Here is a 16,233-nt window from a genome sequence, read left to right on the forward strand (position 1 = left end):
GGGGCCCTTATGGCATAGACGGATATAGAATAAGCTTTCTGGTTACTTCCAATACATCCAGAGAGTGTTCGGTTGCTGGGGTGATATTGGGAGGGGGGTTATTTTGTGGACAGAAGTTTGCCGATGGGCTGCTCCATCTCCTGCGCCTATTTCAAAGCTTGTAGTTCATTTTTGGAGTGCGTTATTTGTGAGGTGTCGGGGGTGGCCTCAATCATTCATTACTTGGATGATTTTCTTTGTGTGGCGGCAGGTTCCCTGGTGTCTAGCAACCTGTTATCAACGGTACAGTGGGTGTGTGGGCGGTTCGGGGTGCCGTTTGCACCAGAAAAACAGAGGGCCCCAGTTCAGTGATGGTCTTTTTGGGTATCACGATTGACACAGAGCGTATGGAATGCCGCCTTTCCCCGGGGAAATTGCAGGATTTAAAGCTGCTGGTGGGGAAAACGCAGCACGTGCAAAAAAAATCACGCTGCAGGACCTGCAATCTCTCCTGGGGAAGCTTAATTTTGCATGCCGGATTATGCCCATGGGCAGGATATTTTGTAGGCGGTTGGCACAAGCTATGGTGGGGGTAAAGGCACCTCATCATTTTGTCCGGTTAGTCAGGGAACATCGGGATGACTTAAAGGTGTGGTCAGAGTTTCTGGACCAGTACAATAGCCGATCAGTTATCATGGCACCGGTGGTTAATAGTTTTGATTGGAACTTATTTACCGATGCATCTGGTAGCGTGGGTTTCGGCGCTTACTGCGGGGGAGGGGGCAGTGGTGTGTGGGGCAGTGGCACGTCACATGGGTGGAGAAGGGCTGGGTTCGGAACCTTGACTTCTTGGAGTTGTTTCCCATTGTCGTAGCGGTTACAATATGGGGGGGGAGCGGTTTAGGAACAGGAAGATGCGGTTTCACTGTGACAATATGGGGGTGGTGAAGGCAATTAACAATGTGTCGGCGTCTTCTCCCCCCGTTGTCTGTTTGTTGCGACATCTAGTCTTGTTGTGTTTGTCTTTGAATGCATGGGTTACTGCGGTGCACGTACCTGGGGTCGACAACTCAATCGCAGACTCTCTTTCTCGGTTATAGTGGGATTGGTTCCGGCTGTTGGCCCTAGAAGCAGAAGTGGAGGGACTCGTCTGTCTGGTGCACTTGTGGGATCTGGTCTGCAGGGAGCAGGTCGGCTGATCCATTCGTCGTTGGCTCCTGGTACGTGGTTAGCGTATGAGACAGCATGGAGTGATTGGGAGGAGTGGATGACGCAGTGGAGGGGGTGGTAACGGATGATTGGATGGTTGTGTTGCTTGCGTTTTTGGGTCATGTATCGGCTGCGGGTTGGTCGGTCGCGAAGGTGAATCGTTTTGTGGCGGCCTTGGCTTTTGGATGCAAATGGCAAAGGATTTTATGGTCGGCCAGGCCCTGATGGGGTTTAGAAGGGGATGGGTGGTGGCGGATGGGCGGCGCCCGGTGTAATTTGCATTGTTGGAACAACTGTGTTCAGTGGGGAACGGGGTGTGCACCTCCGGATATGAGGTGGGTTCATTTAGATTGGCTTTCTCCTGGGCATTTTTCGGAGCACTTAGGGTAGGGGAGTTGGTGGCGCCAAGTAGATCGCGACCGGGGGCGAGTTAGGGGAGGATGTAACAAAGCTGCAGGGCAGGGTGGAGTTTTGGATTCGCCGGTCAAAAACGGATAAGTCTGGAAAAGGGCAATCATGTGTCCGGTGCGTACTTTAGTGTCTTACTTGGGGACTGACGAGTTGGGGGCGGGTCCATTGCTGCGCCATGCGGACGGGGGGTTTATGTTTCGTTTCCAGTTTACGGCTGTTTTTCGGAGGTGTCTGCGGGTCATAGGCCTAGAGTATAGATCTTACGCATCACATTCATTTCGTATAGGGGCAGCCATTGAGGAGGCCAGCTGGGGGTTGGCACCGTAGGTGGTGCGTAGGATAGGGATGTGGGAATCTCTGTGTTACAAAACTTACGTGCGTCCGCACTAGCTTGCATAAGAGAAGGGGAAGGTGGGGGAGCAGTTTCCCGGGAGCGTGAGGCATTCTTGAGGCCCTTGTTATTGCTCATGCCTACTAGTTGTGTTAATTCTTTTTCAGACCAGTCTCCGTGCTTGGTATGGATCTTTGGGCACTCGTATGTCCATTATGGGGCGGTACGGGCGGACGTTCGGCTGGACGGGCGCCAGCTGGGATTCGACAGATCGTTAGCAACGTTGCTGTGGCTCGGATTCCGCGGCATGTCGTGGGCGAGGGTTGTGATGGAGTTTAATCACTCGGCAGGGCTGGACAGGGCGCCGGATGTTTTAGTGCTGCATGTAGGGGGAAATGACATGGGCGTACGTCCATTTTGTGAACTGATTCGGGACATGTGATTCGATCTGCTGCGTCTATGGGTCTTTTTTCCCCAGAGTGGTGGTGGTTTGGTCGGAAATCGTAGCACAAAAATCATGGAGGGACATCAGGCCCGTGTCGGAAATTAATAGGGCACGGGTGAAGGTGAATCGGGCGTTGTCTGCATTTGTGGCAAGAAAGAGTGTTTGGGCGGCATGTTGATTTTGAGTATGGTGTGGGTAAATTTTGGTTGGCGGATGGCGGATGGTGTGCATTTGAATGCAGTGGGTGTGGATTTGTGGGCATTGAGGATTCAGGAAGGAATCGAGCGGGCCTTGGTGTTGTGGGGGCACTCGCATACTTGAGGGGGTCAAAATATGCTCACTGTGGCCGGGTTGGGGGTCCTTGGAGTTGGTCAAGTTTGGTGGGGGAGAGACTAATAGTAAGGATGGTCCCTCCCAAACTTATGTTCTGGGGGATCTGGTGGATTTGGACTCCTGCTGGGTGGTGTCCCGAGGAGTAGGTACATGTGCCGTTTTAGTCATCTGCGGTTGGTCACGGTGCCCCTGAGCCTGTGTTTTGGACGGCTGTTGGTAAAATTACATTGTATGGGCAGATTGGCACCAGATCCCCCTTCCGGAGCTTCAAGGACGCCCCTCCCCAATGTTATGTAAATTGTGATTATTTATTTCCTGTGTATTCATGTGTGGAATTGTTTTGTTTAGTTAATAAAATGGCTGATGTGGCCAAATTCATCCAAGCCAAAGTCTCTGTGTCTTATTGGGCTAGGTAACAGTATGGTAAGTGGGGGACGCAGCGGTTGAATTGGTACAGTAGCGGCAGGTAAGGTAAGGCAAGACCGCACTCTGTTATCCCTTGTCATGGACAGACCAGTGTATCTCATCTTCTTAGACTCTTTTGTAACAGGATCAGTGACAGGATTGGAGAACGGTTGATGTTGTACCAATATTTAAGAAGGGTAAAACGGTGGAACCGAGTAACTACCGTCCAGTAAGTTTGACATCTGTGGTATGCAAAATATTTGAGGGTATTCTAAGAGATGAACTTCAAAAGTATATAGCAGAGATAAGTCTAGTAGCTGATAACCAGCATGGATTCATGAAAAACAGGTAGTGCCTAACGAACATGCTCGGTTTCTATGAGAAGGTAAGTGCAAATCTGGATGTTGGTCATGCGGCTGATGTGATTTATTTGGATTACAGACACTGGGACTGGGGGACCATATATGCGAGTGGGTAAAATATTGGTTAAGGGACTGAAAACAAAGAGTCGTTACAAATGGAACTTACTCAAAATGGGCTGAAGTCAGCAGCGGTGTACCACAAGGATCAGTGTTAGGCCCAATTATTTTTAATCTCTATATTAATCACCCTGTTGATGGGATTAATAGCAAGGTGTCAGTTTTTGCTAAAGATGCTCAACTTTATAGGATACTTAAAACTCAACTTGACTATAAAATATTACAGAAAAACCTAGATAAGCTGGCAGCATGGGCAAAAACATGGCAGATGGAATTAAATGTTGATAAATGTAAAGTAATGAACCTAGGACGCAATAATAGTATAAATGCATATATATCAAATGGAATAAAGCTGGAGATAATGGAACAAGAGAAGGACCTGGGTATTCTGGTAACAAATAAGCTAAGCAGCAGCACTCAATGTCAAGCAGCAGCCACAAAAGCAAATAGGATTTTAGGATGTATAAAAAAAGAGATAAAAATTTGTGATTACAGTGTAATATTACCATTGTTGGATTATCATTAGGGCGGTTCGGGACTTAGATACAAATGAATACTATAGGCTGCAGCCGGTCACGTTCGGCTTGCAGCCTATAAGGCGCTGGAAAGACTCCCTGCCTAGGCCGGCGTGATGAGGTACTGCATCACGCCGGTCTGCGCATGCGTCTAGTCTGGAGGATTCACACGCGTCCAGCTGGAGCGGCCGCCACGGGGTAAGGTAAGTAAACTGTATATATTTTTTTTAGGTGGGGACTATCGTTGTGTATATATTCAAGGAGGGGGGGATTGGGCCGTTACACTATATACAAGGGGGAGTGCTGGGTGGCCTTATATACAAGGGGGAGGGTAGTGCTGTGTGGTCCTGTATACAAAGGGGGGGAGTGCTCTGTGTCAATATATACAAGGGAGGGTGCTAAGTGGCTCTATATGCAAGGGGGAGCGCTGTGTGGCCCTATATACAAAGGGGGAGCGCTGTGTGGCCCTATATACAAAGGTTGAGCGCTGTGTGACACTATATACAAAGGGGGAGCACTGTGTGACACTATATACAAGGGGGAGCGCTGTGTGACACTATGTACAAAGGGGGAGAGCTGTGTAGCACTATATACAAAGGGGGGCTGTGTAGCACTATCTACAGCGGTATGTGTGTGGCGCTCTTTATAGGGGGCCTTTTTGGCGCTATTTACAAGAGAGGGAGGGCTCTACAGGGGGCTGTATGGCACTATCTATAGGGGGCTTTGTGTAATGCTCTCTACGGGGGGATGTGTGATATCTACAGGGGGCTGTGTGTGGCGCTATCTATGGGGGTGTGTAATATCTACAGGGGCTGTGTGTGGCACTATGTACAGGGGGCTGTGTGTAACGCTCTCTACGGGTGGGATGTGTGATATCTACAGGGGGCTGTGTGTGGCACTATCTATGGGGGTGTGTAATATCTACAGGGGCTGTTAGTGGCACTATGTACAGGGGGCTGTGTGTGGCACTATGTACAGGGGGCTGTGTGTATGTGGTGTTTTACAGTGTTTGGTATTATTATATTCAGGCGCGCAGTGTTTGGTGCTATTATATTTAGGGGCACAGTATGTGGCCCCATGATAACTTTATTTTCGTTTATAGGTGTGGAAATGTTGGAAAAGTGAGGCTGAAGACATCTGAGTGGCAAATTCTGCAGAAATGAATCATGGCCGGGAGAAGTCGTCATGAGCTCTGGACCGGATGAAGAAGAAAAGAGGAAACAAACTACTAGAATCTGACGCCGTCACCTGTGAGTCACTAGATTTATAGAGAATCTGTCACCTCTCCTGACATGTTTATTATAGGAAATCCTTGTATTTCACAAAAAGTGTTTCTGCAGTCCAGGACTGATAGACAATTCCCCTTGTCAGGAGGACGCGTCCCCGCACAGTGTGATACTGTCAGTATGTAGGGTCACAGCCCTGTGACAAGGGTAATCGTAACACCCATTTGTTATTGCTTGCTCAAAAAGGTAGAGTTAAAAATAGTTACGGCGCAACAGGGCGGCGGTTCGGAAGGGGGGCCCAAATTTGAGTAACAGCCCAGGGCCCATGGTTTACTTAATCCGCCACTGAATATTACCCCTCTATAAATCCCTTGTGAGGCCACATCTTGAATATGGAATTCAGTTTTGGGCTCCATATTGTAAAAAGGATATAACACATCATCTGTTCTTTCCAAGGACTCTACTAACGACCAGGTGACATCGATTGCGTGTGAAAGAAAGACGTTTCAGACATCAATATAGAAAAGGCTTTTTTACAGTTAGAGTGGTCATACTATGGAATGCCCTTTCCCAAGAGGTAGTGATGGCAGATACTATGTCAGCATTTAAAAAAAGGCTAGATTAATATTTACTGATAAATAGCATAGAAGGTAATAACTAATCAAGCAATGAATGACGTGTCTTTTTTTTAACCTATGGAAATATGTATGAAATGAAAAATTAATCTAGTATCCATAAAATGGGGTATGGTAACAATCAAAATTAATTAAAATAAACCAATAAAGCATTTGCGGGGTTCATATGTTGACAAGGATGTCAGAGCTAACAATGCTGGAGTCCCCTGCCAGAGCATTAAAAGCGCTCTGGCCGGGGACTACGGCTCCCGGGAAGAATATATGGACAGTGATGTCAAGAGCTTTACATTGCCGGACACCCTAGGCAAAGTATCGGAGCCGCTCCAGCCAGGGACTCCAGCCCTAGGGATTCTCCTAATGTCATTATCCATATATGGACAGTGATGTCAGGAGTTTTACAATGCTGGAGTTGCCTGGGAGAGAATTGGGAGTGCTCTGCCCCAGAACTCTCAGTGGAAGTGAGGCTCTTTACGTCACTGTCCCTATATGGATAGTATCTATAGACAGAGAAGAAAAAAAAAAAAAAACACCCGGCACACATCTTGCATCATCTCTTGTTTGAAGTAGCAAAAGGTCAGGGATAGGCAGTTATGCTTACCTTATGGTGTTGTGTTAGGAGCACAACACCCTTAAGTGCAGTGGCGCAGCTAGGGGGGCAGACGGGGCATGTGCCCCGGGTGCCACTTAGAGTGGGGCGCCAGCGCCACCCCCTACTGCACTATAATTGTACCTGCGTCTATAGGACACAGGTACAATTTGAACCAATGAATGGCCAGGTACGTTCCGTGCCCTGCCATCAATGGCATATTATCATGGTACATTGTAGTTTTGTCGCGATTTTGCCACGAATCGCGGGAAAAAACGTGACGAAACTGCATTGTGTATGTCCAGCAAAAGGACCTTTAGACATAGGGTCACATGGCCTTATTTCTGAAGTTCTTACTATTGCTTAGAGACCTGCTGGTCACATGACCGCAGGACTTCGAGCAGCAGCAGAAGCAGCAGCAGCAAGACTCCACAGAGAAGACGGACTATCTAAGTATAAGGCTGGGTTCAAACAACCTATTTTCAGGCGTAAATGAGGCGTTTTACGCCTCGATTTACGCCTGAAAACACAGCTCCAATACGTCGGCAAACATCTGCCCATTCATTTAAATGAGTTTGCCGATGTACTGTGCCGACGACCTATAATTTTACGCGTTGCTGTCAAAAGACAACGCGTAAAATATCAGCCTCGTCAAAGAAGTGCAGGACACTTCTTGGGACGTAATTGGAGCCGTTTTTCATTGAATCCAATGAAGAACAGCTCCAAATTACGTCCATAATTTACGCCTCGCGAGTACGAGTAATTACGTCTGAAATTACGGAGCTGTTTTCTCCTGAAAACAGCTCCGTAATTTCAGACGTAAATGCAGTTATCGTGTGCACATACCCTAAGGGGATTGATTTGTTTAATGGGACTGTATTTAGGGGGTCTGGTGTGGAGGCCTGTATTTAGGGGGCCTGGTTTGGGGACTGTATTTAGGAGGTTTGGTGTCTATTCGTTTAAGGGGTCTGTATTTAGGGGGTCTGGTCTGGGGTCTGTATCAGTTTAAGGGGTTTAGGGTCTGTATATTTAGGGGTCTGTGTTAGTTTAAGTGGTCTGGGGTCGGTATTTAGGGGGTCTGTTTTAGTTTGAGGTCTGGGGTTGGTATTTAGGGGGTCTGTTTTAGTTTGAGGTCTGGGGTCTGTATTGGTTTATAGGGTCTATTTAGGGGGCCTGTTCTAGGGTCTGTATTACTTTAGAGGTCTTTATTTAGGGGTCTGTATTTAGGGGGTCTAATCTGGGGTCTGTATTAGTTTACAGGGTCTATTTAGGGGCCTGTTCTAGGGTCTGTATTAGGTTAGGGGTCTGGTCTGGGGTCTCTGTTAGAATAGGGGGTCTGGTCTGGGGTCTGTATTTTGGGGGTCTGTATTAGTTTGAGGTCTGGTGTCTGTATTTAGGAGGTCTGTATTTGGGGGTGTGGTCTGGGGTCTGTATTAGTTTATGGGGTCTGTATTTAGGGGTCTGTATCAGTTTTGGGGTCTTTATTTAGGGGTCTGTATTAGTTTAGGGGGTCTGGTCAAAAGTCTGTATTAAGGGAGTCAGGTCTGGGGTCATTATTCGTGTAGGGGGTCAGGTCTGGTATCTGTATTTAGGGGTCCGGTCTGAGATCTGTATTTATTCAGGGTGCTTGTGATGGGGTCTGTATTTGTTTAGGGGGTCTGGTCTGGGGACTGCAATAGTTTAAAATATATGTATTCTATGATCTAGTCTCTGGTCCATATTTATTAGTCTGAGTAAAAGGTGTTGTCCGGGCACATCGATAGGTCATCAGTATAAAAAACAGTCTGTGCCCGCACCACCCATTTAATTTATTGGCCTGGGCCTTGGTGTCTAAATTTGTGTGTTTCTATAGGGGCTGGAAATGGCTGCAGAAGTGATGGGCAAAGATATCTCATCAGGAGAAGTCGCCATAATGGTCTGCGTCAGATGGAGAAGAAAAGAAAATGGCTCCCATCAGAGAAGACATCACTGGATCTATAGGGGACCTCCTCTCCTGACATGTCTGTTGCAGGTAATCCTTGTATTCCACATATTTCTGTGTAGCCAGAGCTAATAGACAAATGCGTGTTACCATTCCCATTGTCAGGAGGATGTGTCCAGCGATGGTTGGAGACTTTCAGTATGTAGGGACACAGCCCTTTGACAAGGGGAATCGTAACAACCATTTGTCAATGCTCACACAAAAAGGTGGTGTTCACTATAGACACGGCAGAGCGGCGGTGGGGAAGGGGTGCCCAAGTTTGTGGAACAGCCCAGGGCCTATGGTCTACTTAATCCGCCACTGCCGGCTATTCAGCGCCTTTCTACAAGTGAAGTGGTGCGATACTTTGCGCCGCTTGCATCGTTGAAAGGCGATGAATGACAGGCAAGCGTTCAACTCCAGGAGACCTGCGCAGAAGAGAGCAGGTCTCCTTTGCTGCTGGACGGCGTCGGAACGGGATTAAGGTGAGTTTGAATAGTTTGTTATTTTATCGTAATAAAAAAGTGTGTGGCCTTATCTACAGGGGTGGCTTTATCTACAGGGGGCTTTATCTACGGGGGCTTTATCTACCAGGGCGGGCTTTTTCTATGGTGGGGCTCTATCTACAGGGGGGCTATATACTGGGGTGGGCTATATGTGGAGCACTATATACAGGGGTGGGCTATATCTACAGGGGAGCTATATACAGGGGTGGGCTATCTGTGGAACACTATATACAGGGGTGGGCTATATCTACAGGGGGCTATATACAGGGGTGGGATATCTGTAGAGCACTATAGGGGGAGCTATATGTGGGACACTATACAGGGGTGGGCTATATGGGGGCACTATCTACAGGGGGCTCTATGGGAGGCACTATCTACAGGGGGCTCTATGGCAGGCACTATCTACAGGCGGCACAGTGTGTGTGTGTGTGTGTGTGTGGGACACGGTGTATGGTGCTGTTATAATTAGAGGTGCAGTGTATAGCGCTATTATATTTATTGGCGTAGTATGTGGTATAATGAGAACTTTATCTTTGTTTATATGTGTAGAAATGCAGGAAAAGTGAGAGGCTGAAGACATCTGAGCGGCAAACTGCAGAAATGAGATGTGACCGGGAGAAGTCATAATAGAGGTCTGGACCGGATGGAGAAAAAGAACTAGAATCTGAGACGTCACCGGTGAGTCACTTAATGTAAATGTTTATTCTGCCTCTAATCAGTACTGTAGTCACTGTATGATCTGCAGCGAGATGGGTGGTATGATTATGATATGATTTTTTTTTTTGTGAAACAGCATCACCCAGCATATCCTCACCATTGTTCGGGCCATACTGGGAGCTGGAAACAATTTAGTGTGAATCTATACGTCAGGGGTTGCACTAAATTGAGCTGTATTTGTGCTGGTGCTGTATATATGTATTGAGCTTGGTTCTGGGGCTGTATTTATGTACTGAGCACTATTCTGGTGTTGTGTATAGAACTATATTGCTTGTAAAATGTGCAAATGTTTTTATGCTTGTGTTACATAAAAAGAAATGTGGAAAAGAAATGGCACGTCATTGATTGGTAGAGAAAACAAATATGGCGAGGGGGAAGGAGATGTCGGGAAAGAGGTTAAACTGAATCTTTGCCCTGGGTGCCGGAGAACCTAGCTACGCCTCTGCTTAAGTGTATGTACGATCTCAAAGGACTGCAGCTAGTAATATCCGTACAGGGGCTGTCAGGGCTTCCTCAGTGGATCGAGATATATGAAGAAAAAAAGGATAATGTTCCCCAGCGCTGTCCAAATGTTTGGAATTGAAGAATTCAGTCCAAAGCAAGAAGTATAAATTGGAGGTATGTTACAAGATCGGACCCATCTCTTCATCAGGCCACATACATCTATGCTTTGGACTGAATTCTTCAATTCCAAACATTTGGACAGCGCTGGGGAACATTATCCTTTTTTTCTTTATATATCCCTATATGGACAGTGACATAAGATGATTCCCCTGGGCTGTAATCCCCGGGCCAAGTGCTATCTGATGCTCTTCTCGGAGACTCGGGCACTGGGGAAGCTCCCCGACGTATTAGTTTAACGTATACATGTGGTGGATGCCATAGAGTGGTATTCGTCACACATAAGCTTCCATATTAAACAAAACATATACTGTGCGGTACGCGTTTTTTTGCAGGATCCCTCAGTAGCCTACTACGCTATTCCATCCTTAAAAAAAGGAGCTTTCCCTACTTACACGCTAAACATAAACGTGCATAAATGTGTAGTGCAGAGGGCCGTAGATCAGTATGGAAGTACTAATTACCTAGTAGTAGTGCTAAAAGGTTATTGTCAAATAATAATATTGAGTTTAATTTTGTCCCTACAAAATACAGTTACATGAACAAACAATAGTATATTTTACCTCTACTGCATTGAGGTAGTCAAGCTGGTCAAGTTTGGCATGAAATGCACCACTCAACTTCTCCAAGCACTTGAAAATTTTATTTGGTAATATCAAATACCTCTTAATGCATTTGTTTTTACCTTGTGTAAATACATTTGTTAATTCAAGATGTTTTAGAGAAACACTAAGGAAGTGGCAAAGTGGGCATTTGTTTTACTGAAGTAATATCGTATTACCACCAGATATATAATTAAGTAGGACAAAAAAATTATAAAAACTAGAGAAGTCGACCAGTGCCCACTACTCTGGGGGTTTTCAGAGGTATGTACCACAAGGGACTTTCCATTTGCATACTTCTCTATTTGATTATCTCTTGCGTAGGTATGCTGTAAACTTCATCAAATTATATAAATGAGAAATCCAGAATACGAGCTTGTGCTATAGCTTGACTATAACTTTAGGGAGTGCAGAGATTTCAGTCGCACCTTAGGCTTGTTGCTCGATGGAGTCCAATGGCACCTCTACAACATAGACGGAAACCGGTAATATTACAGGAAGATGATGGCTGAGGGGTCATGGTACAGATTTGTTATAATCATATATTAAGTCTCTGATTGTAAGACCCAAATCTGATCTTTTTTTTTCTTAAATTTGTGCCATCTTTTAAAGAGAACCTCTGCTGACATGTCTATTTAACGAAATACTTGTATTCTTTGTGAAAAAAACAACTCTGGAGCACATTTTCTTATAACTCTGCAATGTGTCGTTCATCAGTTAATCCTCCTAAAATATTATGAATAAATTGACAGCTGGGTGTTACCAGTTGGGGGTTGGTCCTACACAGACTGACAATGTCCAAGCAGTGCTAACAGTGTGGGACTGTGTAGGGACATGCCCCATTAATAAGGGGAATGGTAACAACACAGAAAAGATGCTCCAGAATTGTTATTTTAGGCGACAGGTCCACTTTAAACTTTGGGAATTATAAATAATAGGCCATGTGTCAAGATCTGATGATTTTAAGATATCACAATGTTTGAAGATGTCCTGTGTACCATGAATGACAGAGGCACATATTGTGTCTTGTTTGTACTTATGGTTGGTTTAGCAGTATACTAAATTAGTCCCATTATAGTTATCTCATACGCATAAGAACCTATCTACAGTATATTTGTTTACTAGAATTTATAAGTCACCAGAAAACATCCTTAAGACAAAGCATATAAGGCTGTGTTTGTTATTGAATGCAGACATATTGATTTCTAGTCAGTTTACCTATGTCGGACTTCTCAAGTATTAGGAAAGTCAACTAGAGGTCCAGCCATTCTTTATGTTCTATATTCATGAACAATCATATAATTTATATTCTTTTTTTTTTTTTCAGCTAACCACAAAGATGTTGTGTCACGGATCTCTGCTGCTCACAGTGGTGGTCGGTCTAGTGTCTTGCCTTCCTCAGTCCTTTAGTTGGGCAAAACTTCCATCAATCGCAGATGTTCCGAAACCTAAACTTCCCATGATAGATGCGGAGATACCAAATGTAACAGGAGGGATACTGGATAATAACTGGCTGACAGGTATGTGATTATTAAAATGACTATTAACTAAGACATTAATATGATAATATTGTTTCACTGAAATTATTTTATTTGTTTTGGTGAAGAAAAAAATATATAAAAATGTAATCAATTTAGCAGTCAGTATGTCTACAATTTTAAGTAGCACTTCCCAAAATCATTTTAATATGAATTTCTAATTTTACAGGGACATGATATGATTGTAAAGAAATGTAATATAATGTGACTACTTAAAGGGAGCCTGTCACCAACATTTCACCTGTTGTACTCGCCTCTTGCTGGCCGCTGCTGTCAAAAGTGCATTGCCATTACCTCCTCTCCTAAACTCCTCCTCCGACCGTAAATAACGGTCTGCAAATACTTTGCTCCTTTTATGGTATTAATACGGCAGTTTCGTTAATTCCTCTACTAGTGCCCGCCCATCGGTGAAAACAGGCCCGCCCTGAATGACGAAATCTCGTCTGAGATAGCGCGCATGCACCCATCATGTATGGTCCGACACCCTTCCCTGCATCGTCCAGGCCTCAAATCTAGTTACTGCGCATGCACCGCAATGGTGTACCGTTGTGCGCACGCACCAGAACAGGACATCGATGCACAAACACGGGATTTCGTGTGTGCTGGCAGAGACGAGGAGCTGTTATTCAAAAGAAAGGAGACGGGGTTAACTCGGAAAGGCTTGAGGAATGAAGATATGACTCTTTTCAAACGAAGTCCAAATAGAAAAATAGGCAGCAAAGTAGAACAACAACCTCCAGGGTAACAGGGTGCAAGCCTCCAGGAATCCGACTTATAAATCCCCAGGTTTAGACAAAAAATAGAAATAGAGGCAGCACACCAATAGTCGTATCAAAAGGATTTATTCACCCATCAGTGCAGTAGGATGCAAAGTTTCAGCTTCTCAATGCAGCCTTTGTCAAGCTTGACGCTATGAGTCTGTTATGCTCATTAGCATACGGCACAGGAACACTAAAAAACTGAATACTAAAGGCACAGAGGTACATAAAAAAAAATTCACCCACTTCCACCAGGCATTACTGGTTTAATAGGGGAAATGCTGGTGACAGGTTCCCTTTAATGTGTTGTCAGTAACGGGAATGTGTCTAGTGGTGGTGTCATATGCTAGGTGGCCGGATCGTATATTTAGATGCAGGGTATTTAGATACATGGCTGGGGCAGCAAACTCAATCTTTGGGTAAAGGAAAGCCTTACAAAAAGCATTACCACATTTTGACTGATAAATTTAGTTTTTAAGACGCATTCATATTTTTATGGTAGTAAAACCTTCTGCATTTCTTTCTTTAAGGATTGCTTCGACTTCTTGGACTTATAAAAACACCCATTATTAATGCAAAAGACAGCCTTCCTTTATTTGGTGAAAATGATGTAATGGGATACAAGCCGGGCTTTCCAAATCCAGGTGGATAAGATCTATAAAATATATTGTCGTTTTATGTCCCTTGTTGTCTGTAAAGTAAAACTATTATTAACAGTATTTTTTTTATAGTGAATGTTGTATTTTATGTATTTTGTGAACGTTTTGTATTTTATTGCTCGTTGCAGTTGGTATTACTGTATCAACTGACTGAGGTACAGGATAGAAAACAAAAAAAAAATGGATTAAAAGACCTGTGATGATGTCTGTACGTTTAAAGTGTATTTTACCAATAGGTTCACCTGATATGGCTGCATCGCCTTTTCAACTGCAAGACCTAAATCGTCGAATAAGCAGGCTGGAAGCAGGTAAGCAAGTGTTTAGCCATCTTATATGTAAGCAGGTGTACCAAAATTTCAGTTTCTACTGTATTATAAACTGTATTTTGACTAATGAATCAATAAAGGGGTTTTCTCCCGAAGATAACCCCTCATTCAAAGGAAGCCGTCAAGTCACATAATACATGAATGGCCAACCATGGAAAGGCCAGGTCGCCCAAAGAGACAGCTGCTCTTTTAAGAGACTCACCACTCTGGCACATAGAGAGGGGCTCCCGAAAGGCAGGTCCCCTCTATGATGTCCATATGCTCTTTTAGGACATATGAACAAGGGTTGACTTGCGCAACTCCTTTTTCTAAACCTAAATTGATAGACTTTTATTTTATTTTTTTGCTTTGGTTACAGATCAAAAAGTTCTTCATGACATTGCATTATATGTAATCTTAGTATGTGAACTCGTTACTAAACTAGTCAGAGGCAGTCCCATGCATACAGAAAACAATTGAATTGATCCTGGTATAGATGTCATATAGTTTACCAAATACCATAAAACTTAATTGTAAGTGTCGCATCAAATGATCATTGTATTATTTAATAAACTTAGTAAAAATTATCTTAAAGAACTACTCCACTACAGTAATGTATTCAATGATAAAATGAATAACAATTATAACCTATTATAAATGATTATCTAGTTCTCAAACTTGAAGGAGGAATCCAAATGGTAGGAGACAAAATGATGGCCAGCAATGGAAAAGAAGTAGACTTTGCAACATCCAAGTCCACATGTAGTGACGTTGGTGGACAGATTGTTACTCCGATGAATGAAGCGGAGAACACCGCTGTCTTAGAATTTGTGAAGAAATATAACAGATATGCATACCTGGGAATGAGAGAGGGACCAGCACCTGGCATCTTCAACTACTTGAATGGAGTCCCTGCAGTTTACACACATTGGGGAAAAGGTGAACCCAGTGGAAAAGGAAAAGAGGGCTGCGTTGAAATGTACACAGATGGGCGGTGGAATGATAAAGCTTGTAACCAAAAACGTCTTACTGTCTGTGAATTATAATGCTACAATAAAAACCATCAATAATCTTATTGATGGTTTTTATTGTACAAATTAAAAGGAGTCTCTACAGGTATTTAAAATCTAGTACAATAAACTAAGACTTGTTACGTCTTATATTACACTTATTACACTCATTGCATCCACTAAATATGACGAAACTTTTGCTGTGATTAAGAAATAAAAACTAAAAGCATATTATTCCAGTGTCTTTTTATTTACAAATAAAATAAGGATAAGCGCTAAATAACTTCCTGAAATATCCAGGGTTTCAGTAATGAAATTAAGAATTCACTGATGTTCTCATTTCTTAAAAAGTGCAAGCTTATTGTAAAGGATTTGCCAGACACATCTTCTGTGTCGACGCCCGTGGTTAATAAGCCTGCATCTGTGCCTAGGTCTGGTAGAATGACTCGATCTGCTACCACTCAGGCTGGTAGGCTGAGGAGTGGGAGAACCTATCACAGCCCGGCCAGACGGTTCTAGTTCCCGCCATTGGTCTATTTATACCTTCATTTGCTGCTTGTCCTTTGCCTGTGATTCTCTTGTTTCCTGGCTCTGCTATTATCATTGACGTCTGCTTCATATTGACCCTGGCTTGACTGACCATTGTCCTGCTCTGCTTTTGCTACCACGTACTCTCCTGGTTTGACTCGGCTCGTTCACTACTGCCTGTTGCTCACGGTGTTGCCGTGGGCAACTGCCCCACTTCCCTTGCTTCTGTATACCCTTGTCTTGTGTTGTCTGTCATGCACATATTAAGCATAGGGACCGTCGCCCAGTTGTACGCCGTCGCCTAGGACGGGCCATGCAAGTAGGCAGGGACTGAGTTGTGGGTAGATTAGGGCTCACCTGTCCGTCTTCCTTCCCCGACATTAGTCTTATGTAGGAACACGAGCAGTAAGATAAGTTCTAAAAAACACACGGATTGCTAATACACATAAGGTGTTATTCTCATTATATAATGTTT

The 16,233-nt window shown here is 44.2% G+C and overlaps 1 protein-coding gene across 1 annotated transcript; it reads left to right on the forward strand.

Annotated features, from left to right (window-relative positions):
• Positions 1-12,299: 12,299 nt before the first annotated feature.
• On the forward strand, positions 12,300-15,296 carry LOC142663941 (pulmonary surfactant-associated protein A-like). Its single transcript, XM_075842790.1, has 4 exons — positions 12,300-12,480; positions 13,787-13,900; positions 14,152-14,223; positions 14,890-15,296. The coding sequence occupies exons 1-4, from the start codon at positions 12,300-12,302 to the stop codon at positions 15,264-15,266; spliced, it is 744 nt and encodes a 247-aa protein (XP_075698905.1). The 3' UTR covers positions 15,267-15,296.
• Positions 15,297-16,233: the final 937 nt, after the last annotated feature.

The sequence above is a fragment of the Rhinoderma darwinii genome, chromosome 11 (genome assembly GCF_050947455.1).
Source record: "Rhinoderma darwinii isolate aRhiDar2 chromosome 11, aRhiDar2.hap1, whole genome shotgun sequence".
Classification (NCBI taxonomy): domain Eukaryota; kingdom Metazoa; phylum Chordata; class Amphibia; order Anura; family Rhinodermatidae; genus Rhinoderma; species Rhinoderma darwinii.